At 29.4% G+C, this 27,974-nt stretch overlaps 1 protein-coding gene across 1 annotated transcript; it reads right to left on the bottom strand.

The window, feature by feature from the left end:
* Window positions 1-397: 397 nt before the first annotated feature.
* Window positions 398-27,904, bottom strand: LOC100214163 (syntaxin-17). The gene is made up of 8 exons (XM_065798951.1): window positions 27,747-27,904; window positions 21,514-21,644; window positions 16,002-16,067; window positions 2,325-2,508; window positions 1,685-1,884; window positions 1,446-1,496; window positions 1,068-1,154; window positions 398-708 (listed from the first exon to the last, which is right to left on the bottom strand). Exons 1-8 carry the CDS (start codon window positions 27,802-27,804, stop codon window positions 451-453), a joined length of 1,035 nt encoding a protein of 344 aa, XP_065655023.1. The 5' UTR covers window positions 27,805-27,904; the 3' UTR covers window positions 398-450.
* Window positions 27,905-27,974: the final 70 nt, after the last annotated feature.

Below are 27,974 nucleotides of genomic sequence, written 5' to 3'. Positions count from 1 at the left end.
AAATACTATCATGATAATAGTAAAATCATGTTAGATGATTTTCAAACACATTGCGAAATAAAAATTCTTCTCTCCATAAATAAACTAAACATACATCCAGTCAACTGAGCATATATCCAGTCAGCTGAACATACATTCAGTTAACTGAGAAAACATTCAGTCAAATTATTAGATCATAGATCAAATCATATACTTCCACGTGATTTATTTTTATATATAATTTTACATCGGAAAATAAATTGAATAGTTCAATTATAAAATAGTAACCATATTTATTATAAGTAAAAAAGTATTCATATTGAAACTTGAATTTAGAAATCTTAAATTAATTTAAGATTTAAGAACTTTAAGGAAATTTTTTTATTTATATCAAAAGAGAAAATATAAAAAAAATGTATATAAATATACATATATATATATATATATTAAAATCTCATTATATTTGCATGATCAGTTTTCATGTTTCGATGAGTTTAGTGATTTCATTGAATCGCTTTTTCTTTTGCTGAGATTATCCAATTCAAGTTCAACACGTTGGTCATGTTTTTTTTTCAAGTATTTACCGCCTTGGTAACCTGCGAAACTACCGCCAACGGCTGTCGCCACTCCTGCAAGTTTAAATCCTGCCAATAGTCCAATTGGACCGCCAATTATACCCCCAATGACCGCGCCAGCAACGGGTATAGCTACAGCTTTATACTTACTCGCCTACAAAAATAAAATTAAAAAAAAAAATACTAATCAAAACGTAAACAACAGAAGCTTTTTTGGTTATCCAAAGCAGCTTCCACACCAAGCTACAAAATTTTTTATGTCAAATGAGAATGTAGGAAATAAACAAGACAATTTTTGCTTCCACTTCTCTTTGTGAAAATATTCCTTGAGAAATATTTTAGTATTAAACTAGTTCATAAAAGCTTCAATTGAAAAAATTTTTTTTTGTATAAAATTTATTATTTGCGTAAAAGCTAAAGCTTTCCATTACAAAATATTATCAACAGCAAAAACTTTCCATTACAAAATATTATCAAAAGCTTCCAAGTCTTGAAATTAAAAACTCAACTTACTTGCGCAAGGAATGTTGCAGCAGAATGAACATTTACGGACGCACGTTCAATGTTATCTGCTATCCTGTCTACAGAATCTTGTTGACTCTGTTCTTAAAGCATAAAAATGAAATTAAAAAAACACCAGACACTTGCTATTGCAAAAATTGGTATAAGAAAAATAAACATGCTGCAAATTGAAAATTCAATAAAAATCCTTTTCGAGCAGTATATAACTATATATACAAAAAAATATAAAAAGCAATATTTAAATCTAAATTATTTAAAAAGCAAAATTTAAATCTAAATTATTTGTTTTAACTAATTTATTGCTCATTGTTTCTTGCAAACAAAGCAACAAAATATAAAACAAAACTCACACAAAATATCAAAACTCACATGAACCATTGTTGCAAAATCTTGTACAAGTGAGTGCAAGTCAACTAAGCTCTAATAGTAAAGATATGAACCATGATTACTTCATTATTTTATGTTTTTATATTTTACTTACCCGTTAGCAAAAAACTATTTATAATTTTTTTACATGGACTTTAAAAAAAGACTTTTTAATCATCTTAGCATTTAGTTTATTTTTTTTTAAATCAAAATTTTTTTTTTTAATGTTATTAACATCTGACCTCCCTTAATTCATCCCATGATTGACATGCATTTATTTCTTGAATCTGCTGATCAGTGCTAATAATTTGCATCTGTTGAGAACCTTGTAAATATAGATCCTTTGCGTGATCAGCAAGTAATTCATTAGATAAATTGTTTTCAACAAGAGGGATTTCATGAAGTAAAGAACTTTTATATTTATCCACTTGAATATCTGATCCTGAATGTAAATATATATATATATATATATATATATATATATATATATATATATATATATATATATATATATATATATATATATATATATTAATTGTGTTATATTATTACAAATTATATCATATGTCAATTATGTTAGTTTATTTTACAAAAAAAGTGCCTAATGTTCTTGAGGAACAGAGCAGTGATAAATTAGTAAAAAAACACTTATCTAACTTGAGTTTTTACTGTCAGCTTCTATATATATATATATATATATATATATATATATATATATATATATATATATATATATATATATATATATATATATATATATATATATATATATATATATATATATATATATATATATATATATATTTATATATATATATATATATATATATATATATATATTCAAGTATAAAATCTGAAATAAAACAAACAAAAAAGCAAAACCTTTATTCTGCATAATAGAATTTTCAACTTCATTGATTAAAAGATTCTGAACATCTGCAAATTCCTTTATAGCATTAGCAGTTTCATTTTGCATGGGCGCAACTTGTTTCCGAAATTCTTCAAGATCTGCATACACAATTTGATCTTTAATATTTTCCATATCACGTATTGTTGCCTGAAGTTGCTAAGATATGAAAGGAATCGATTAATAAAGATTAAAAGAAAAAAGAAAAAAATTTTTTTCATTAAGACCTAAACTAAAAATTTCTAATAGAAGATAAGTATAATGCTTATTGATATTTTTCACAGAAAAATTTACATTAAATGTGATATAAACTTATAAAGATAATAAAAGTAACATAGTTATAGGTAAAATTGTGCTAATAAAAAAATAAACATGAAAAATTAAATAAACTTGCAAAACAGTCACACACAAGATGAAAGTGAAATAAGACTACTAGAAGATATAAATTTTAAAGAGATAAAGAATAACAAGACTTGATCACCATGCTTTTTTATTTTTGTAGGAAATAATTCACTTTAAACAAGGCGGGACTATTTAAGATTATTTTTAAGTAACCACTATTTTAGAGTTAAGACATGACAAATTGTTTTCTTAATAAATGTTGATGTTTGTCCTAATATTCATTAACAAACGCCTCATTTAAAAGAAACATTATTTATTTTTGTATGATCATAACCAGTCAACTCAACTATTTTGTTCAACAGCTCACAATGTTTAGATAAATAATTTGTATTACTTGTTTTAAAACATTAAGAGTAAAGGTAATGCTAGAAAATGGCTTGAGTTTGTGATATCTCTAACAATCATCACATAAAACTGACAACTATAGTAAAACATGATACAATTATGTGATAATCAAAAGAAAAAAAAATCCACAACTTAACAGCTACGAGTACATTACTGTTAACAAATATAGGAATATCTAAATCATTGCGATAACAATTAGCTGAAAAAAATTGAGTTTTATCTGAGTTAAAGTTCACCAGCTAATGAAAGCCCCTGCTGTAGCTGAAATGAGATCGTTTTAAAGCTCAAATGTCCCCTCCATATAATCAGAGAGTGTTGGCTTCTTATCAAGACAAGAATAAATGGTAGTATCATCAGCAAACAGTGCCACCTTAAATGTGAGAATTTCTGGGAGATCCTTAATGTAAATTAACAAAAGTATAGGGCCAAAGATAGAACCTTGAGGAACCCCTAAAGTTACATGAAAAGAAGAAGAGTGCTGTTAACTTTTATACTACGATTGGTAAGGAAGGATAACACTGTAAGAAGAGAGTTTGTTGAGAAGACCAGCATGCTAAACTTTATCAAAGTCTTGGATATGTTGAGAGCTAAAGCCTTAACCCCTCCACATTTATCTAACGCACAACAAAAACCCTCAATTATCACCATTAAAAAATCAGCAATAGAAAGAGAATATCAAAATTTATATTGATGATCAGAAAGTAAGTTATTATATTCAAGATTAGAGATTAAGTGTTTGTTAATTAACTCAATTGACTAAAATAAAACTCAAGTTAATTAACTTAAATGCTTCAAAAACCTTGCTTATGATAGTAAGTAGACTAAGGGCATAGTAGTTGGACAAATCAGATCATTCACCAGAATTTTTGAAAATAGGGTTAACAGATGCCTGAGCAGGCTGGAAAACAAGACTCTGATAAGCACTTGATAGTTTTGAAAGAATAAACAACAGCTCTGGAGAACAGTTCTGCAAAAAAATAACAGGTATGTTGTCCGTACAACAAGCTGAAGAAGATTCTAAGCAGGAAATCACTTTAGATACAGAAACCGGAGTGATACTTATGTCAAGCAATGGATTAATCTGTTTGTCTGCTATATCAGGTAGGTTGGAATAAGTGGAATCAAGAGATGAGATTGATGAAAAGTTCTTAGCAAATAATCCAGCTTGTCTTTAGGTGATTTAAGAAAATCTGAACCATTCAAGATAGGTGGAATAACTAGAAGTCTCGGGAGCCTAACTTACTAGCTAATGGGTGACAAAAAAGAAGATTTTGTGACCTGAAAATAGCGGGCTTTGGTGAAACCTTTTTACAATGGTTTCTAGCAATAGTAAACAGACATCTGTTTTCTGGAGAATTGTTTTGGCGATAGATATAATAGTAATGGCTACGATTGGAAATTGCAGTAGCACAACGAGAGGAAACCATGGAGAAGAGTGAGGCTTGACTTGGAATTATCAACAAAGAATAACAGATTCCATGCCAGCCTGAACCAAAGAAGTTACATAAGAAGCACATTTGTCAGCAGAAAAACAAATGATTTCTACCCAAGGGCTATCACAAAGAAAATCACGAAAAGAGTTCCAGTCAGGAACTCTTTCCATGATTTTCTTGTTCTAGTTTGTAAAAAGTACAATTATAGGGGTATTCTGATGATAAAGAAGAATGAGATATCAGTTTTAGAGAGATCAAACGGTGATCTGAAGCCAAAGAGTAAATGTGGAGAAACTGAGACTGACTAGAATCAGAAACAAGACAAGTTAAGTAGAAAAGGTAAATGATTTATATTGAAAACAAGTTGAAATGTTGACTATTTGTGTTAGAGATTGAGAAAGGCAAAAGTTGTGGGCCTTAACATCTGCAGTCACTGACACTAGAACCAAGCTAAGCAGTGTGATAAGCATTTAAGTCACCACAACGAAGTTAAATGGCTGAAGGATAAAGAGAAAGGGCTCAGTTAATTTGATCAGAAATAATATCTAAAAGAGTGCAGTCTTGAGATAAATGATAAAAAACTAAGAGAAAGGTGATAGAGTGAAGTGGTGCTAAACAAAAGCACATAAAAGAATAGTTGGTGGATTCAAACCTACTTTCCTGACAAATGGGCAAATTCTTATGAATGTAAATGCTCAGGCCAAGCATGTGACCATTAGAGTCTTTACAAACTAAAGGAAGATAACCATCAACACTAAGATTACAAGATGAGACAGCTGAACTCAAATTAGTCTCACAAAGAGCAAGTAGGTCTAGTGAACTTTGCAAAAGATAAGAATCAACAGAAGAAAAGTTATTTCGAAGACCACAAATATTAGTGAATGATAGATTTAGAGAACTTGCTGATTCATTAGTTTTTTGTGTTTTATAGTTTTTGGTACTTTATTAATTTTTAAATTTGTTAAAGAACTTGACTCAAAGCATAGATAGTACTCAGTACACTTTTTAATAGTCTAAACAAATGCCTCAGTACTATTAATAAACCCTAAGCCGTAACAAAGGGCTATAAATGAGCCCTCAGCAATGCACAAAAAAGTATGAACAGGGACACCATGCTTACGCAACATTAGTACTCTGATACTGAACAGCTGTTGATGGAATCAGCTCCTTTGAGAGCTACCACAGAGCTCAGGAAACCTGACTACCAGCTGGCCTTAGAACCATTAAACTGAGTTTTAGAGCTTATTAGGAGATAATAGAATGAGTTAACTAGTCATAAAAAACAGAGACAAAAGCAAAACATATGCATTAAGTCAAGAAGATTCAGCATTCAACATACTTAACTGAAACTAAACTTCTTTAACACATCTGTGCCAGCCTAATAGATAAAGTAGGGGTACAAACATCCATTCGCATTCACTTCACTCTGGTAAACCTTGCGATAAGCTATCCGCTGGTTAAAAGTAAAACCGCAAATTTTAACGCCAGCGATAAAATAAACTTGTAGTCATATTTCTTTGTTTGGTTAATGGCAGGAGTAAATATAGTTATCGGAAGGCTGTTAACGCCAAAACTTAACCCTGCTATACCCTACAGTTAAAACTGCTATCAAAAAAATTTTCTACAACACTAAGAAAAATAAAAAAAGGTATCCAATTAAAACAAGTATAAATAAATTAGTTAATGTTTATAATAAATAAGCATAATGTCATACTTATAAAATTTGTCATTTTATTGTAAAAAAAATTCATGTATATAAAATTGTACACTTTATAAATTATATTTATTAAGTGTGCAATTTTACACACACTTATCAACTTTTAAAATAAATGCTATTATAAAATGAAATGTATTTTGCATTTGATTTTAATGCAGGCACTGTTACGAGCATATATGTATGTTAAATACAAATTTATTTATGCATTAAAGCAAATATACATGTGCTTTGATGCACAAATAGACAAGTAGATGAATATATACTTACATAAAGGTGTAACGATGTATATATACATATACACATTATATATACATATATGCGGTTATTACATTATATATACATATATGCATTATATATACATATATGTAATAGTGGTGTAGTGGTAGAGAGGTTCCGAGTTCGATCCCCACCACGTCTCTAGTAGTACCGCGCTCGACTTGTTTCTCTGTGCAGCGGCTTGTTCGTCAAGGTTTGTGTTTTGGAGTTGAGAGAGGGTTATAACCACAATTAAGTAGCCTCCCCGTCTGTAGTGGCCTTCTGGGCCTTGGGGAGGTGAATTAACAAAAAAACAAAAAAAAAATACACGTTTTATATATATATATATATATATATATATATATATATATATATATATATATATATATATATATATATATATATATATATATATATATATATATATATATATATATATACACACACATTCTATATATATACACACACAAATATATATATATACATATATATATATATATATATATACACACACACACACATGCATATAATATATATGTATATATATATACACACACATTCTACATATATATATATATATACATTATATATATATATGTATATATATATATATATATATATATATATATATACACACGCACACACATACATATAATATATATGTATATATATATACATATATATAAATGTGTAACGATATATATATCTATACATTATAAATATATATACACATTATATATATATATATATAAATAAATAAATAAATATATATATATATATATATATATATATATATATATATATATATATATATGTATATATGTACACACACGTATAATATATATGTATATATATCTATACACATACATATATACATACATATATATAAATGTGTAACAATATATACACACACATTATATATATATATATATATATATATATATATATATATATATATATATATATATATATATATATATATATATATATATATATATATATATATATATATATATATATACATACATATATATATACATACATACATATATATCAGGGCACGATAAATTGACAAACGTGCGAACGTTTGTTAAAATAAAACAGTAAAACAAATGTCATGTTTCATTACATTTACTTATGCAAACATTGGCGTTTGCTTAAAATTTTTTTAAATGAATGTATTACTTCAGCAACTTTTTTTTCAAATAATTATGCGATTGGTAGTTTTTTATTTATTATAAAAAACACATATTTATAATTAAAAAAAAATTAGTTACTAAAATTCAAAACACATTTTCAATTACATTAAAAAAACCATGCTAAAACAAGATTACTTTCTTCTATGGCGTTATATTTAACAAAGTACGTAAATGAAGAAAATGATTGTTTTAGCATGGTTTTTACATGTTTATAAAAGCAAATTTAAGTTAAAATAAATGATTTGCAATTACTTTAAAAGAAACCATTCTAAAACATTGCTTTCTACAAAGGCGTGCTTTTTTAAAAGTGATCTTATTATCGTTAAAGTGAACTAATGTTTGCTTGCACTTTTAAAAAATTTTTAAAAATATTTTTTAAGTAATGCTGAAATAAATATAATTTAATAGAATACTCTGACCTATTATGTTTATTATAGTTTTCATATTTTATTGTGTGTTTACTAACACCAATTATATGATATTTTTATTTTTAAATACTTAATATTATATATATAATACCATATTAAGTATTTTATAATAACTTATTAAATACTTAAAAATAATACTTAATAACAATAACTTATTAAATACTTAATAGTATATTACTTTAAAGGTTTAAAAAAAGAAATGTCAAAACAACCTTTATATAATTTTTGGTTCCCTTTTATTTTAATTTCTTCAAGTTTATACATTTTTTTATAAGTAAATAAACTTAATGAACTAAACTGAGAAAAATTCACTATTTTGTATTAATGGATAACAGTTTATAGCCATAAGGTTTTTGCATATTAGTTAATCGTTAATTTTGTGCACACATTGCAAATGCTTGAAAATTCGTTTTGAATTAATAAAAAAACAATAAATTTCAATAAGCATCTTTGATATATCTAATAACTTATTAACGAGAGTAAAAGTTGCTTGAATATAAAACTCACTTACATTTTAATAGAAATTACTTGAATAAAAAAAATCAAAAATTAAAAGAACTAAAAATAAAACTGGTTTATTTGGCATATACCTCTTAAATTATACATTCGTCGATAAATAAAGATATGCATGTCAATGTTTATTAAAAGAAAAAAACTATTTGTCGCACTCTGTATATATAATATATATACAGAGTGCGACAATTTGTTCAATTCCTCTAAACGAATATTTGAAGATGCCCTAAAAAAAGTGGTTTTGAAAAATTTGAACTAAAATTTGACCCTGAAAAAAAGAATACAAAAAAACGAAATAGAACTAGAAATGTAATTTGGTTCAACCCCCCATATAGCAAAAATGTTTTCACTAACATAGGAAAAATGTTTTTAAAATTGGTCGATAAGCATTTCCCGCCCTCTAATAAATAACATAAAATTTTTAATCAAAATACAATTAAAGTTAGCTACAGTTGCACAAAAAATATGGAAAGAATTTATAAGGTCACAATAATGCTTTGTTAAACAAAAAAGAAATCCTAAATGAAAAAACTACAGAAAATTGTAATTGTAAACAAAAAAACAATTGTCCAATGAGTGGAAGTTGTTTATCAAAAAATGTGGTATATAAATGAGTTGTTTCCTCTAAGAATGTACCTGATAAACAATATATTGGCATTACAGAGGGTGAATGGAAAAAACGTTTTGCTAATCATAAGCAATTTTTAAAAAATAAAAAGTATTCAAAAGATATGATGCTGTCAAAATATATATGGGAATTAAAAGAAAAAAATATTGATGATTTTATAATGAATTGGTCTGTCCTTAAAACAGCGCTTGCATATAACAATATTTCCAAAAAATGCATACTATGCCAACAAGAAAAATTTGAAATTATTACACATGCAAGTCAAGAATGCTTATTAAACAAAAAATTGGAATTAATTTCTAAATATAGGCATGAAAATAAGTTTCTCCTAAAAAACTATAAAAATAAATGAGTTCAAATAATATTTACATTAAATACCCTTTTTAAAAAAAACATTTTAAAAAAAGCATAAGTAATCATTTCTAAAGAATTCTTTTTATAATAGTGTCAGCAAATTCCACAAATGTGTGAAAATTTACAGTAGACATTTGCGACTTCCTGTAATTTAATTTTTGTATAAATTGAAGTTTTATTAATTTGATCATTCATTTCAGATGAATCTTTGTTGATGAAACACAGTGTAAAATGAAAAAAAATTTTAAGTGATTTTCTACTAATATAATATATATATATATATATATATATATATATATATATATATATATATATATATATATATATATATATATAATATATATATATATATATATAGTAGTATATATTTGTTACAACCCTAATCCTGACAACATGGTTCAATTACCAATCAACTCCCTCTCTTCCAAACTACAACCTCTATCGTTCAGACCGTCGCAACCAAATTGGAGGAGGTGTAGCTATATACACAAACAATAAAATGCCGTAGTGGTAAAGCGCTTGCTTCATAAACGAGTGGTTCCGAGTTTGACCCCAAGCACGTCCCTGATAGTACCGCGCTCAACTTGTTTCTTTGCGCAGTGGCCTTGTTTGTCAAGTTTAGTGTTTCCGAGTTATAGAGTTGAGAGAGGGTTATAACCACAATTAAGTAACCTCCTCATCTGTAGTGGCCTTCTGGGCCTTGGGGAGGTGAATTAACAAAAAAAAAAAAAATCATCTCAAACCAAATAGAGGAATTCCTATTACACAAAGATTTTATTCGTTACTATTCAGAACAATTTTGGGTCAAACTAAAGCTTCTGAATGAAACTCTGCTCCTAGGATACGTTTATAAACCTCCATCCTCCGGTATCGAAGCCTTCTCAGAGATTTCAAGTGCAATTTTCCATGCTAAAACTTTAGTATTGACCAAAAAATACAATGGCATCATGATTGCCAGTGATTTCAATTTCCCAGAGATTACTTGGACTTCCAATTCAGTCTTTCCTCTAGTAAAATTGGTCTCAGTTCTTTATTTGTCTCTCTTTTTCAAGATTGCCATCTTTATCATCACTGTCCCAACTTTCAAACCTGCTAATCGCGCTATGACACTCACTTGATCTCATCATGTGACTCCATATCGTGCTAGCGAAATCAACATCAGTCCTGCACTCGGTTTGTCTGATCAATACCATTGCTCTATCACCTGGCACTACAAACTGGCTTCCAGCGTAAAACTATCACATTTCAACAGCTCTAAATTTATATACAAGCTTGGTAACTACAAAAAAATCAACAAAGAATTCAATAAGGTTGACTGGTCATCTATTTTTACAGACTTAAATGTAGAACAATGTTACCAACTTTGGCTCAACAAATACAATGAATGTTGTCTTCAATTCATCACTTCCATTCCAAACAGACCATCCCCCAAAAAACAATCATGGATGACAAAAGAACTATTATCTCTTATTCTTCTTAAAAAATCGCTTTGGGCTCGTAACGTCAGTTCAAAATGGAAAATTACATCCCTGGTTGGGGAATATAGAGAGACTAGAAAGTTTGTTAGAAAATTAAGTTCTTCTTCTCTGAAAGCCTTCAAAATTGCCCTTGCCAATGATAAGCGTAAAAGACCGTTTTCATACATAAATAGTAAACGCTCTGTGATAAATCCGATCTAATCTATGCGAATCACCAGTTCCAGTGACATCATTAGCTCTGACAAAATTAAAACAGCCAACTCATTTAACAATCAATTTCAATCAGTTTTCAGCAAAGAGCCATCCAATGACAATCTTCCCCATTTTGATTGTAGAACTAATGCAATCCTCAATAGCATATCTTTTGATACTCTGGCCACTCTAATGGAACTCTCAGCACTATATATATCTAAATCACTTGGTGTAGACAAAGTCAGTCCTCACCTTTTACGCTTTGGTTATACTTCAATATCTTCTCTACTTACTCTCATCTTTCAAAAGTCATTTGACAATGGTGAAATTCCAAGCTCATGGTCCAAAGCAAATGTAATATATTTATTTAAGAAGGGCTCCTGAATCGACTCATCAAACTACAGATCAATATCCCTCACCTCAATTCCGTATAAAATAATGGAGAAACTATTTAAGAGACAATCATCTAATCTAAAATCAAACAATCTTTTATCAAATAGTCAATCAGATATTGACCAAATTGTTCATTGGACAAAATCTTGGCTCATGGAGCTAAACGCAAAGAAATGCACTCAATGGAGGAATTAGGTACTTGTTCAATAACAACTCGAACTACATTGGAAGCAACCACATCTGAGCGTGACTTGGGAATTCAAATTACCAATGATCTTAAAGTAGAAACCCAATCCATCATTGCCTCATGTAAAGCAAATCAAATGCTAGACATCCTAAAACACACTTTCCGATCTCATGATGCTTCTTGATGGAAACAACTCTACTCCACCTACATCTGTCCTTTACTTGAGTTTGCATATCCAGCTTGGAACCCTCATTTGGTGAAGGTAAACAGACTATTGAATTAATACAGCGCAGAGCCACAAAAATACCAGACAAACTGAAAAAGTTAGACTACAAGTCCAGATGTTTACAACTTGGCCTATCTTCTCTTGTTGAATGTCGTAAGCGAGGTGACCTCATCCAAAAATATAAAATTATCAATAACATCGACATAGTAAACTGGCACTTTCCCCTCGTCACAATTCCACCAAGAACAAATCGCAGAGAAAGACTTCACTGTGAAAAGTACAGCAATAATTTAGCTTGTTTCCACTTTTTTAACAATCGCATTGCCAATACATGGAACATGTTACCAGATAAAGTAATTAGTTCTTTAACTGTCAACAGTTTTAAAGCGAGCCTTGACAAGCTCTAATGTTACTACAGCTTGCAGCTTTCCTTAGTGAAAGTTGCAATATGAACTTGACAAAAACTAACTGTAATCTGAATGTTTTTAAAAACATTCTGGTCAATTAAATTTGCGTTTTTGCAGTTTTTTTAAAAAACGATTAATTTGTAATTAAACTAATGGTTTTAACGTTCTGACAACACGGAAATGTTGGACGAAAGTCAAAAGTAATTAATAGTGACGTATTTGTTGGCATAAGAATAATTTTTACTCCCAAATGCAACAATTGATAGAACTATATATATATATATATATATATATATATATATATATATATATATATATATATATATATTTAGTGGTATATATATATCTAGTGGGTAGCAAATGGGGGAGCCAGTTCCCCATTTGCTACCCACTGTTTGGACTGTATTTTTGTTTCAGGCGTATAATGGTGTATCCAAGTTTCATCTACAGTAATTAATCGTCACCAAAACTCGGATTTATTGCGCCTAAACAGCCCCAACAGAGCGTTGGAAATGTTCATTCGAACACGCTTTTGGTGCAACGTGAGCAAACACGGCACCCAACGCGCGGACAGCCTTCTATATATATATACATATATATATATATATATATATATATATATATATATATATATATATATATATATATATATATATATATATATATATATATATATATATAATCTTTTTATGAAATGTTGTTACTCTGTCATTAAAATCAATTATTGCAAGAAAGGCAAGAAACTCATTAGAGCTTTTGGACCTTAGTGGAATCATTATCTCAAGTGTTTTGATCCACATAGTTGATAAGTTGAAAGCAACAATTTTAGTGGACTTTCCATTTAACAAATGGAAAGTCCACTATTTTTTTATTTCATATTATTTCATATATTATTTCATATATATTTCACTATTTTTTAATTTCATTTCATTTTTTTTATTATTTTATTTCATAAGCTATTATTTTTACAAAATAATAGCTTATGAAATAAAAAAAATGTTGCTTTTAGAAGAATTTTCCATTTAAATTGAATTTTCTATTAAAATGAATTATTCTAAATGAACAACTTTAAAATATTTTTCGACTTTTATTGATTGATAGATTTTCTGTTCTGTAGTTGTTTCTAAAGTGTTTTACGTCTTTTTATTGTTTTGTAATGTTTATTATACTGGAAATAATCACTGAATATATATACAGTATCGGACAAAACGAGTGCAACCAAATAATGCTAATTTAGTTTCTTTACATAAAAGTGCTGCATTTTTTCAATTTAGAGAAATAAATATGTAACTGTTTAGAGACAAAGTTCTTCAAGTTTTATTTATCACAAAGTTCATTATTTGTAAGCGAAAATTAATAAATTAATCAAAAGTATTAAAAAAAGTTGATTACCTTCTGGACAAAACAACTGTAACTCGACAAAATGTTGACCAAGCTGTATTTAGCTATCAATATTTCAGGGCGAATCCTTTGTTGTCGATCACAGCATTGCATCTTAGAGGCATAGATTCGATCAGGTGATCAATGAAACTTTGTGGAATCGCTGCCCAGGCCTTTTGGATTTGTTCAAACAGTTGATCCTTATTACAAACACCTTCACGATTAATTCTGCGGTTGACAATCTCCAACAGGTTCTCGATAGGGTTGAGATCCGGAGATTGAGGCAGCCAATCCATCACCGATAGGTGGTTGTCTTGAAACCACTGCTTGACTACTTTTGCAGTGTGTTTCGGATCGTTGTCTTGCTAAAAAACGAATTTTATTGACATATTCCATTCAGCATGAGGTAACATAACATCTTTCAGGATATTTTTATACATGAAACGGTCCATTATTCCATCGTTTCGATGTATCGGACCTAGATCGTTAGCAGAAAAATACCCCAGACCATTACATTGCCTCCACCATGCTTCACGGTCTTATGGCAGTAACGTAAATCGAGGCATTTTCCGGCCGGTCGACGTACACGGCAAATGCCATCGCTCCCAATGATGTTGAACTTCGATTCATCACTGAACAGGTCAATTTGCCATTTCTGCACATTCCAGTCAATATGAGATGTAGCAAACAGGAGTCTTTTCTTCTGGTTTTTTAGTGAAATCAGCGGTTTCTTTGCAGGGCGTCGAGAAAACAATCCTGCTTCAACAGCACGTTGTCTGATTGTTCGGTCCAATACAGGTAGCTCTAATTGCTTTTGTATCTTGACTGATGATATCCAGGGATCCTTCTTGACGAATCTGACGATCATAGAATCCTCTCTAGAAGTGGTGGAACGTGGTCTTCCATCTTTGTTATCTGCTGCCAACTTCCCCGTAGAATGATATTTGGAACATAGTCTTGATACGGTCCATTTTTTCACGCGATATTTATCACAAATACTTTTTTGTGACATTTAGGTAATCGCTAATAATTTTCTTTTTTAGTTCCAATCCAAGACTATCGGGAGCCATTTTTGCACTTGAAGTCATAAAATTTATAAAAATAAATAATCACACTTCTCAAGGCTTACCGTTTTACATTTACCTTGTGATGTTACAATAATGCTCTGTGGAACAGAACGCCTTGGTTGGATGTGGACTGTATTGATGTAATGAAACAGTTGTTGTATTTCACTTTTTGTATTGATGTTCTTCGATAAAACACTTTGATAAAACTCACTTCGATAAACTATCTTGATAATACTGACTTATTGACTTCCATATACTGACTGAATTACATGTCGATTTACATGTTTCTTATATAGTAAAATGAACCTGTGTCAACCTGTTCTGGAAGATTCAAGATGGTTCTTTCGATGCTTCTGGAAGCTTCTGGATGCGTCTGGATGCTTCAGAATGTTACTGGATATTTCTGGATGCTATTGGATGCTTCCAGAGGCTTCTTTTGGAAACTTCTGGAAGCTTCTGCATGCTTCTGGAAACTTCTGGATAATTCCTTTAATTATTGAAAAACTTCCGTGACGTTGACACGGACCAGACTTAAGAAAATGAAACAAACCAAAAAAGTTGCACTTGTTTTGTCTGCTGCTAAATGGCACTTGTCAACGAAATTCTACCTGTGTGCTGTCACCTGTCAGCTGATTGCTCATGTCATGCTATGACTCCAGACTCCTAACCTGAACCTGTCAGCTGATGTCATGGCATGCTATGACTCCAGACTCCTGAACTGTTTGCTGTGGTAGTATAGTTCGTTTCGTTTATAGTTAAGACATGTAAAATTATGAACACTTTTTAGCATTGTCCGATGTTAGTTGCAAATGTTTTGTCCAATACTGTATATATTTGAATATGTCAATAACTGAAGTATTTTTTTTTTGGTCTGCTACATCCATTATGAAAGCAGCATTTTTAAAATATAATTTATTACTTACTATGTACTTGTTTGTATTTTATTATACTTTAAAATTATACTTTTACTTATTTAAAAGCAGGTACTATAATATAATTAAACTAATTTCAACAAATCAATTTTCACACATCAAAATCTAAAACATACTTGCACTGTTAATGTGGCATTTATTTGTTCTTTATTCAACTCTTGCCAATTTTTATCGTGAACCAGCTAAAAAAAAATTGATCTATATATATATATATATATGTATATATATATATATATATATATATATATATATATATATATATATATATATATATATATATATATATATATATATATATATATATATATATATATATATATTATTTTGTAAACATAAGTGTTATAAACATTTAATTAATGATAGCTTAAAGCAACTTTGTTTTATAAATGACTACTTAAAGCAATTTTAATAAATATAAAGCCTTTGCAGTGCTCGCAAACCTCCTTACTGTTAGGTTATTTAGCAAACTCTTATTTCTTATCAGAAATCATGGAAGTCTATTCATCCAGAAGAGTTTGAATAGTATATTACTTAGTGCAAAAAAAATATATATATATTTATATATACACTGCGACCATTTTCTAAAGGTGCATGCGGATTATGTCATAATAACATACTTAACTGTATTTTTATAGTGTATTTCAATAAATTATAAATAAAGTATCAAAAAATAATGAAAATTATCAAACAATAATATCAAATTTGAAAAAAGGTCAATCATAAATGAATTAAATTCAAAAGATAGCTGACTATTTTCTATAGACACAGTTCATATTTTTTAACAAAACTATCCAAAAAAATGTTTTCATCACATTTTTAGTACTCGATTGGACCTCCTTTGCGCTCAATTACTTGATAAATTTGTTTTGGCATACTTCCCGCCAAGTTTTTCAGCACTTTTGGCTCCATATCCTCCCAGCATTCTGATACCGCTACTTTTAGCTCTGCCACAGAGTTATATTGCTTCTGGTCAGCATAGTTTCGTCTTACAATGATTACCCAGATGATTTCAAGAGGATTCAAATCTGGAATGCGAGCAGGCCACCACATTTGTTCAATTTTTTTAGCTTTAAACCTAGCTTTAGTCTCGTTACTAGTGTGAATGCTGGCGTTGTCTTGTTGAAAAACAAACTTTTTGCGTCGATATTTGTTTTTAAATAGAATCAAGCATAATTTTAGCACATCAATATATTCAGGACTTTTCATTTTGCAAGATGTAAATGCTAAATTTAACTATTCTGTTGCACTAAACCTAAGCCAAAACATCAAAGATCCACCACCAAAATTCCTTGTTGAAAAATATTTGGGTTATTTCTTCATATCATGCCAGTAGCCACTAAAACCATCAGGCCCATCAAGTTTAAACTTTTTCTTGTCCAAAACAATTACTTGGTATTGAAAACAAAAATATTCAGCTATTTAGACATCTTACGTATTCATGAGAATTTTATCTAAAATTTTTTACTTGTTCCCAATCGCGTACCATGTTTTCGCGGGCGAATTCCATGTGTTTCTGTTTGTGAACGGGCTCCAAATTTGGTGCTTTATTCATTTTTGATCGTACAATGTGTGGGCTGTCTTTAAGAACTTTCCTAATCGTCTCCTTGCAAACATTTAAACCCAAATTTGACTTAATTGTTTCCAAACTTTTTGATGAATTTGATGCGAGTCAAACAATTTTGCGTTTTTCACGGCCGGAAACCCTAGATTTCTTTGGTTTCCTCTTGATTATTGCATAATCTGTTGGATTTTTCAAGAAATTACGGATAACGTGATCTGATCTCTTCAATCTTCTAGCCATTTCTCAATTTGGAACATTTTCTCGATGATAAGCCAATATTTGACCTTTTTCAATATTGGTATGGACCTTTCCTTTCGGCATTTGGTTAAGTTCAACTTAATTTCGACTCACAAAATAAAAAGTACTACAGAATATAAGAAATTTGCGACAAAACTCATCAAAACTTTAGTGCGTCTATAGAAAATTACTCGTCAAAACTCGTCAAAACTTTAGTGCGTCTATAGAAAGTTGCCACGTGAATATTAAAAATTTAATTATTTTAATAAAATCAAGACAATTGATAATCAGATGCATAATGGATCATTGTTTTCTTACATATACTAATTCAAAATTACTGTTAGAACAATTTTATTACCACTGTAACACTGTAAATCCGCTAAATTCTTTAAGTGTCTATAGAAAATGGTCGCAGTGTATATATATATATGTATACACATATATATATACATACATATATATATATGTGTGTGTATATATATATATATATATATATATATATATATATATATATATTCAATTCTAATTCACTCCCAACGAGGCTGCAAGTAGCTTCTATTAAGTTATGAAAAAAAAAGGTTAATGATTAGAGTTAAAGTAATCGATTGACAAAAGACTTATAAAGTTATAGGTTTTATGAGTCAGGAAAACATGAAGATGGGAGCGAGTTCCAAAGAGATGAAGTGTAAGGAAAAAAACTACACAACCTACTACTACAAAAAAACTACACAATGTACCTCTAAAATACTCTTATTTGTCCCAAAACTCATTCTCGCCTGACTCATCATTCAGGAAAGTTTTTTATAAAACTACACAAATAAAAAACTTTCCTGAATGATGAGTCAGGCGAGAATGAGTTTTGGGACAAATAAGAGTATTTTAGAGGTAGAGAATGGAATTAGGAGTAAGAAAATGGCAAGCATAATAAAGAGAAGTAACCTTAACAGATGCTAATTAGAAATTAATGTGGTAGTGGTGTAGTGGTAGAGCGCTTGCTTCTTAAGCAAGAAGTATTGAGTTTGATCCCAACCATGTCACTGGTAGTATCGCACTTTGCGATACTACCAGTGTCAACTTTGTTTTCCGAGTTTCAGTCTTGTTTGTAAAGGTTCGTGTTTCAGAGTTTTAAAGTTGAAAGGGAGTTGTAACCACAATTAAAGTAGCCTCCTCAACTGTAGTGGCCTTCTCAGCCTTGGGTAGGTGAATGAACATTCAAAAAAAAAAATTTTTAAATCGATTGTATATAAGGTTTCTATGAGAGGTCAGTAGTAAACAATAATTCAAGAAGACATAAAGGAGAGGACTCAGCTATTGATCAATATAGAAATGTTGAAAGTAATGTGGTAGTTGTTTGTAGTAAATAACTGAGTTTTGTTGAAGTTAAAATTCACAAGCTACTGCAAGCCTCTGTCTGTTACAGCAATGAGATCAGATTCAAGATTGGCTGCATATTTTAAGCAATTATAAAGAGAAGACTTTTTGTCAAAACAGGAGTATAAAGTTGAGTCATCAGCAAAAAATCATTAGATGTAAGGTTGTCAGGAAGATCATTAATGTAGATAAAAAAAAAAAAAAACAGAACCAAAGATAGAATCTTGGGAAGTTACTGGAAATGAAGGTTGTTCTGGAAATGAGTGTTGACCTTCAAAGATTACTGTGATAATGCAGTTAGAAAGAATAATAATAATAATAATAATAATAATAATAATAATAATAATAAGATTTGAAATCTCGAAAACAGAATGATAGTTCGATAGTATATTAGAATGTTCTATAGTTTTTTTAAACTGAAACCACAGATGCCATTATCCAGCGAGCAGGAAAACAAGATTCAGTTAAGCACTTATTAAATAGTTTAGAGAGAATTGACCACAGGCTGTAAAAGGGTTTAATTGAGATATGACTTTAGCAACAGAAGCTGGAGTGATTTGAATGTTTTACAATGGGTTTTAATGGCCATATGATTCAAGGGTCAAATGAGAAATATTTTTTGTAAATATTTCAGCTTTATATATTTGGAAGAGGTAATATGATCAGTCCAATGAATGAATTGTTAGACCTACCATAAAGATTTGTTGAAGATTTTTCAAAAGTCTCTAAAGCCTAACTTCTGAAATAAGATACAAAATTTAGTGAACTGAGAATAATGGAGCTTCATCAGGCAGACAGACAAAAAAAAGATTATGATTAGCAGCTGCACAAGAAAGTGAAAACTATAGAGTAGAATGAGGTTAGACTTGGGGAATAAAAGTTTCCATTCCTGTCTGGATCCAGGGGTTGTGTAGGAGGGGCATTAATCAGCAGAGGGAGAAAAAACATCAGGCTAAAGCCCATCACATAGAAAATCACAAAAATAATCTGTCAGCATTAGGGTAGTAGTAAGGTAGTAGTAAGTACTCTTGCATTATTAAGCTAAGAGTGGGTGGGAAAATTTTCCAAAAATTAATAAATGCCTCTTTTGCTAAGGACTCAAGAGTAGTGCGATGATAGGGTGAGTCCAAAGAAGAAGTACAACATGAAAAAATTATAGAGACCATCACATGGTCAGAAATACTTAAAGAAGTACAAGTACAAACTGAACAACAGTTGAGTCAGACACAAATCAAGAAATCAAGGTTAGTGATTAGGGTTGTCACAAAGTTGACTATCTGAGTAGGAGATTGAGAAATACAGAAGTTATTGGCTTCAGTGCCAGCAAGGTCAGTGCTGTTGGAGCCAAGCGATTCAGTGTGATGAGCATTAAAAGTCAACAATAATAACAACATTGGCAGAAGGGTAAAGAAAAAGGGCATTGGAAACAGCCAAATTTAAAATGGTTTCACAAAAAGCAATCAGGTTTGGTGAACTTTGCAAGACGTAAGATTGCACTGATGGGAAGTTACTTAGTAGTATACAAGCATTTGTGAAAGATATATTGAAATAGTTATGTGGTAGAGATTTTTTATGTTTGATATTTTTGATTACTTTGGGCATGGTTTAAGTTTAAAGAGACTTCATAGATAGAGCACGGCTCTGGAGCAATGAGCTATGCAGTTGTTTTTGTCCTGCTAATTGACCTAAAGCCATAACTTAGGGTTTTTATGTGGCCTCAACAATGCACACCAAAAGCACCATTTATGTGCAACATGGCACTGTTAATATTCTGATATTTTACAGCTGTTGATAGAATCAGCCTCTTGAGAGTTAACACAGTGTTCAGGAAGCCTAACTACCAGGTAGTACTGGGTACATGATACTAGTAGCATGGTGATCATGATGATCCTGAACCTGACCTGACATAGAGTAGTTTAAAAAAGTTACTTTCTGTAAGCAGAACTTTAAAATATTGATTGGAATATTTTGGATATACATTAAGAAAGACATTACATCTAACAAAATACTAGATATTAAGGTGAGTTAGCTTTTATAGTTGGAGTCGCTACTTGGTTGATGAGCTCAAACTGCAGCAGATATTTAAGCAGAACACAAACATATTAAAGTAACTTATGAGAAAGTGAACACGGCACCAGAGGGTCAGATAGTATGTTTGTGTTCTATTTTTTAGTTACCAGTAGCAGGGTGAACTTTCATCTAGTTCAAGCAGTGTAGTATAGCTCATAAATTAGTCCTAATATAGATTATAGATCCTGGTCATAACTTTGTATCTTAGGAGCTTGTTTGAATAAGTAGCTACCACTTCAACAATCTAATTATACATAGTCTGCACTTATAGAGGTAGCAAATATCAAATCATATAGTTTACTGCTACAAAGAAAAAAACTAGCAACATTTTAATCTCTTATTTGATTGCAACTTCTTGAAAAAGCCTTGTTGATTAAAAATAAGTTTACCTTTTTAATGTTCTGTTTGTGCTTTTTTAAACGATTTAAATTCAATGGTACTACCACAGACAGGGCTTTGCGAAGAGTTGGTTCAAACCTTTTTAACTGATACTTTGGTGTATCTTCTTTTGGTGCTATAACTAAATAAATTTGAATAAAGATCATTTCAAAATAATAAAAAACATTAGAAAAAAGTTTAAAAAAAAAAAATTCCAAAAAGAAGACCAAAAAGTATCCTTTTACTGCTTAACATAATCCCTCTCCATCTTTTCCACTATATCAGAAGCCATATTGTCCAGAATTAAATTTTATTAGGACCATTAAATAGCAAAACACTTTCTGAACTAAAAGCTCTAAAAAAATGTCTTTCAAAAAAAAAAATATATTGCTTACTTATTTTCAAATATTTAATATTACTTAATATTTTTATTTTAACACATTTATAATGGAACCTGATAGTGGCAACCTAGGTTATTCATTTTTTAGTGCCAACCTGCCAACCTAAGAGCACCATTTATATGTGGTGATCAAGTTACTTTGTGATGCAAACTTTGAGTTTTGTCAATAGAAAAAATTGTAATTGAATGTTCATTTTGAGTGAAATATTGACTTCATAATTTTTAAATTACCCGAAAAACAAGTTAAATATTATTTAACTAGTCTTTTTATTATTACTATTAGAGAATGTTTATTTTCTTTTAATTTTTTATTTATATTAAATAATTCAATTTATTATTGCATTTTTAAAAGTGCTTAATATAAGCAAATTTCTTTCTTTTCTCGACATTTGTATAAATGTATTAAAATATGTTAAATTTTTTAAAATTATTATTTCTTAGATTTCTAATTGTAGCTTTGCAACTAAAAATGATTTTTTATTTAAAAAAAATTAGCAAGTAAAAAATAAAAAAATTACTTTAATTTATTTGCTATATTTATTGAAAGTTTATTGTTTTATTAGCGATTTTGTTGTGAAAGCAAAAACTATTTTTCCAAACACCATTTGTTGAAATTATATTGCTGTATATATTATTTATTAAAAAATAATCACTGCACTTTAATTTGCTTTATAAAAAAAAGTTTAACTTACATTTTATAAAATTTTAGATGCAGCCTCGGAACACGTTTATTTAAATTTTAAATTTGAGTCAAAAAAATCTTTATATTATTATTAGGGATTGCAATCCCGGGATACGGGATCCCGGGCGTTTTTGGGTCCTGAAAATCCCGGGATTCTAAACACAAAATTCTAGGATTTTCGGGATTATAGCAGGATTGAACTAATTAAATTATTAAGAAAATATCGACAAGGAAATGGGATTAGGCTTTCTTCCCCCAACAAATGATGGGATAGCAAATGTGGATTTACTCACCAATGAACAAAATATCAATGAACTAGTGAAAAAAGTCCGTGAGGTAGTTGTTCTTTTCAAACAACCCCCAACAAAAAATGATGCAGTCTTGCAAAAATATGTCAAAGAAGAGAAAGGCAGCGAGCTTTCGCTTATTTTGGATTGCAAAACAAGATGGAACTCTCTTCTATCGATGCTAGAATGTTTCCTCGGTTTAAAAACATGTACACAGAAAGCTTTAATTGACTTAAACCACCCAGTTTCCTTAAACAAAAGTGATTTTGTGGTTCTTTCGGAAATAATAAAAGTGCTTGCACCTGTCAAATTAGCAGTAGATGCGTTATGCAGACGAGATGCTAATCTATGCACTGCAGATGCAGTGCTCATATTTTTATTCCAGCAGATTGTTCAAAAACAATCTCCCTTTGCTTATAAAATGTTCCAAGCTATAAAAACAAGAATGAAAAAAGACGATGTGAAGAAATTCTCTTGTGTTTTAAAATACCTTCAAAATCCAAAAAATGATGCTGCGAATGATGAAATAAATGTCTGCAAAATTTTTGGAATTCCTCCTCAAGCCCTTATAAGGAAGCAGATAAAAAAACTTATTAAGAGACTAGCTGCTTTTAAAAATGATAATTTAGAATAATCAAGTATTGATGTTGATGAAAGTATAATGGCTGTCGTTAGAAATGAAGAATCACAAGTTCGAGCCTCCCTGTCTTTAAGAGAAAAGTTACAAGAACAAATTTGAACCAGAAACACAAACTTCAAATTTAATGTCAATAATAAAGAAAGAAATGCATCTGTTTGAAAATGGTGGAAACTGGGGGCATAATTTGGAATTAGTATACCAATATTTGTTATCTATTTCACCGACAAGCATCGAACTTTAAATGTTCAAATGTTATTTACATATCCAATTGTTTGATGAAGATTATTCTGTAAAGTCTGTTATCTTAAAACATAATATGGAAGGTACTGTATATATATTTCTGCATCATTTTAAGATCTTTATATACACCTGCTGCCTATTACACAATTGAAACAATTTAAGGCGCCATAGAAAATTAATTTAAGCTATTAAGGCATAATGAAATTAAATAAAAAATTATAATCTTTGCTTTAGGCATTAGCGTTTTACAAGCAAAAAAATCAATCATTTCAATAATAAAGAAATAATAATAACAATAAAAAATATCATATTATAAAATAAATATAAAAGAAAACTTAAATTTTTTTCATTATTAATTTTATTTTTTATTATTAAATAGAAATTTAAGAAATTTTTTTTATTGCAATAAAAAGTTGAACAAACATTCATGTGCTAGCAAGACGATAAATAAAAGTTTTTATTATATTTCTTATATGGTTTTTTTTAGGGTTTGTTTAACAACTTCATATACAAAAAATTGTCATTAACTATAAACAATTTATTTTCTGTTATTAAATATTTCGATAAAAAAATTAGCTTAATAGAGATTAGGTTTTCATAGTTTATAATTATATTTGAGTTTTTTTTATTAGTAAATAGTTTATATCTAATATAATTCAAACTTTTGTAATAAACATTTTTAACATAATCGTAATTCAAAAGCTAATCTGGTTTTTTATAAAAATAATAACTTCTTTTATCTTACCGCTTATAAAATAATTTAAAAGTTAAAAAATAATAAAAAGCTTAACAAAAATCGCTCTAGACGTACGTAAAATTGCTTAACGCATACGTGAATTGCAAACAGCTTAATACTTTAAAACAAGGAATGATATAACATATATACAAATATGTGTATAATAAAATATACACACATTTATGTGTGCATATATATTATATCATATCATATCAAATATATTATATCAAATATATATATATATATATATATATATATATATATATATATATATATATATATATACATATATATATAACTTAGTACCTTAATTTATTTATAATTTAATTTAGTTTTAATTAGTTTATTACTTACAATTTTAATAATAGAGTTATTTATAATCTAGGATTGAATAAAAGAATGGAGTGCGATTGCACGTCGTAACCAAACATGCTTGTTTTGTTTTTTCTTTACAATTTGACCACCGCTGTTTTAATGTTTTAATAATTTAGATGCAATAAAAAAATTTACATTTTGAATAACTTCAAATCGTTGATCTCAAGTTTTTTATTTTTTGCAAAGCCTTAGAATAAGATAAAAAATTATTTTAATGATTGTTAAAATTAAAATAAACACAATTTTTAATGTAGAATTAATGTTATATTTAAAAAATTTCATTAGCCATATATTATTTGATATATTTAAACATTTAGAACTATTGTTACATGTTTTTCTGAAAATTAATTAAAAGATTATTTTAATAGATTTTTAGAAAGACACCTAAAGTCTTTATCTATCAGGTTGGCGCAGATGTATTTTTAATACATTGTTTCCAATTTAAGATGTTGAATACTGGATCTTCTTGACTCAATATATGTGTTTTGCTTGTGTCTGTTTTTTTTGACTAGGCAACTCATTCTATTATCTCCAAATGAGGGTACAACTCTAAAATTCAGTTTTATGGTTCTGAGGCTGGCTGGTAGTCAGGTTTCTTGAACTCTGTGGTAGCTCTTAGAGAGGCTGATTCCATCAACAGCTAAAAAATATCAAAGTATTAACAGTCCCATGTTGCGCATGGATGGTATCCCTGTTTGTACTTTTGGTGTGCATTGCCAAGGCCACATTTGGAGCCCTTTGTTACGGCTTAGAGTTTATTAGTAATGAAGCAATTGCTTGGGCTATTAAAAAGTGTACTGAGTACTATCTATGCTTTGAGTCAAGTTCTTTAACAAATTTAAAAATGAATAAAGTACCAAAAACTATAAAACACAAAAAACCATCATAATCACCAAGTTCTCTTAACTTATCATTCACTAATATTCATAGTCTTCGAAGAAACTTTTCTTATGCTGAATCTTATCTTTTAAAAAATTCACCAGACCTACTTGCTCTTTGTGAGACTAATTCGAGTTCAGCTGTCTCATCTTGCGATCTCAGTGTTGATGGTTATCTTCCTTTAATTAGTAAAGACTCCAATAGTCACATGCTTGGCCTGGGCATTTACATTCGTAAGAATTCACCTATTTGTCAAGATACTAGGTTTGAATCCATAGACTATTCATTCATGTGCTTTTGTTTAGGACCACTTCACTCTATTGCTTTTCTCTTTTTTCATATTGTTCTCCTTCATCAAGACTGCACTTTTTTCGATGTTATTTCTGATGAAATTGACCATGTCCTCTCTCTATCCATCAGCCAATATTGTTGTTGTTGGTGACTTTAATGCTCATCACACTGAATGGCTTGGCTCTAGTATCAGTTACTCTGCTGCAAATAAAGCCCTCAACTTTTGCCTTTCTCAATCCCTAACTCAAATAGTCAACTTTCCAACTCACTTTCCAGACAACCTGAATCATTTACTTTCTTACTTTACTTATGTCTTATTTCTGATCCAAGTCAATGCTCTGTTTCTTCACATTAGCCTTTAGGTGCTTCTGATAACAGTTTGATCTCTCTAAAACTATTATCTCATTCTTCTTCATCATCTGAATACCCCTATCATCATACCTCCTACAACTACCTTAAAGCTGACTGGGACTCTTTCCATGATTTTCTTCGTGACGGCCCTTGGGTAGAAATCTTTCGTCTTCCTGCTGACAAATGTGCTTCTTACATAACTTTGTGGATTCAGGCAGGCATGGAATCTTTTATTCCCTCTCGACGATTCCAGGTCAAGCCTCACTCTTCTCCATAGTTTTCCTCACATTGTGCTGCTGCAATTGCTAATTGAAACCGTTACTTCAATATCTATCAACAAAACAATTCTCCAGAAAACAGACATCTGTTTATTACTGCTAGAAATTGTAAAAATAAATTTAAAATTTTAAAAAGGTTTTGTCTAATGCCAAAGCCCGCACAGAAAACAGAAAGATAAGCAACATTACCATATCGCCGTAATATTGCTTCTCTTTTTCTTTTCTACAAATACTATAATGGGCACTGCTCTAAAGAGCTAGCATCTCTTGTGCCATCTGCTAAAATTCATTCTCATGTTATTCAATCAAGTCTCATCCTTTTACTGTGACTGATCCTAAATGCTCCAAAAACTCTTATTCATCAAGTTATTTTCCTTGAACATCAGTTCTTTGGAATTCGCTTCCTTTATCTTGCTTTCCTGATTCATATAATTTACGATCCTTTAAGTTGTCTGTCAATTGTTATCTTTCTCTACAATCTTCATCTTTTCTCTTTCAGTAACTTCCAACTCTAATTAGTGGTTGCTTGCAGCCTTGTTAGAAGCTAAGATGTTTAAAAAAAAAATTATACTTTTATAAAGAAGAAAAAGTTTTTTTTTTTTTAAACTTAACTTACTAATGAAATGAATGAAAACTACTATTTTAAAAAGACTCCGTTATTATTAGAAAAATTTTTTTTTCGCATGTTTTTGAAAATATGTTCATACAATTTAAAATTTTTTTTTTACTTTTCAATAATATAATTTCAATAACTTAAATAAAATTTGTTCATTTATTAAACAATCATTTGAAGTAATTTGTAAAGGCGTTTTGCATAAATTTGAGGAAACGTTCAAAAGATAAGTTTTATGTTACTTTATTTCACACCCAATTAAAAACATAACAAGAAATGATTGCTTCTATAAATATACTTTGTTTCAAACGGAATTGTTTTCTTTTTTCAGCGCATTTCTGAAATGTTTAATTCATCAAAACATTTAAACAGTAGTGGTCAAGTTGTTAACAAAAAAAGATCATTTGTGTGTTTTTCCTGAAATATATGTATTTTTTTTTACACAGAACAAATGTATTTAAAAGACACTTACTTTCTTTAGGAGCAAAAGATGCCATCTTAGCATTAACTTGTTGATATTTTAACCACATCTGAAGTGTAACTAATTACATTCTTTTATTCATTAATTTATATTCATTATTCATTTAACTATATTTGAAATAAGTTTAAAACTGTTTCTATGAAATTTTTAAGCAAATAGTAATAAATCATGAAAGTAAGAAATTAAAATGCCATCGTACCATAAAAAACAAAAGCATGT

This window comes from Hydra vulgaris, chromosome 06, assembly GCF_038396675.1.
Source record: "Hydra vulgaris chromosome 06, alternate assembly HydraT2T_AEP".
Lineage (NCBI taxonomy): Eukaryota > Metazoa > Cnidaria > Hydrozoa > Anthoathecata > Hydridae > Hydra > Hydra vulgaris.
Note: the sequence above shows the minus strand (reverse complement) of the source record. Positions and strands in the feature narration are given on the sequence as shown.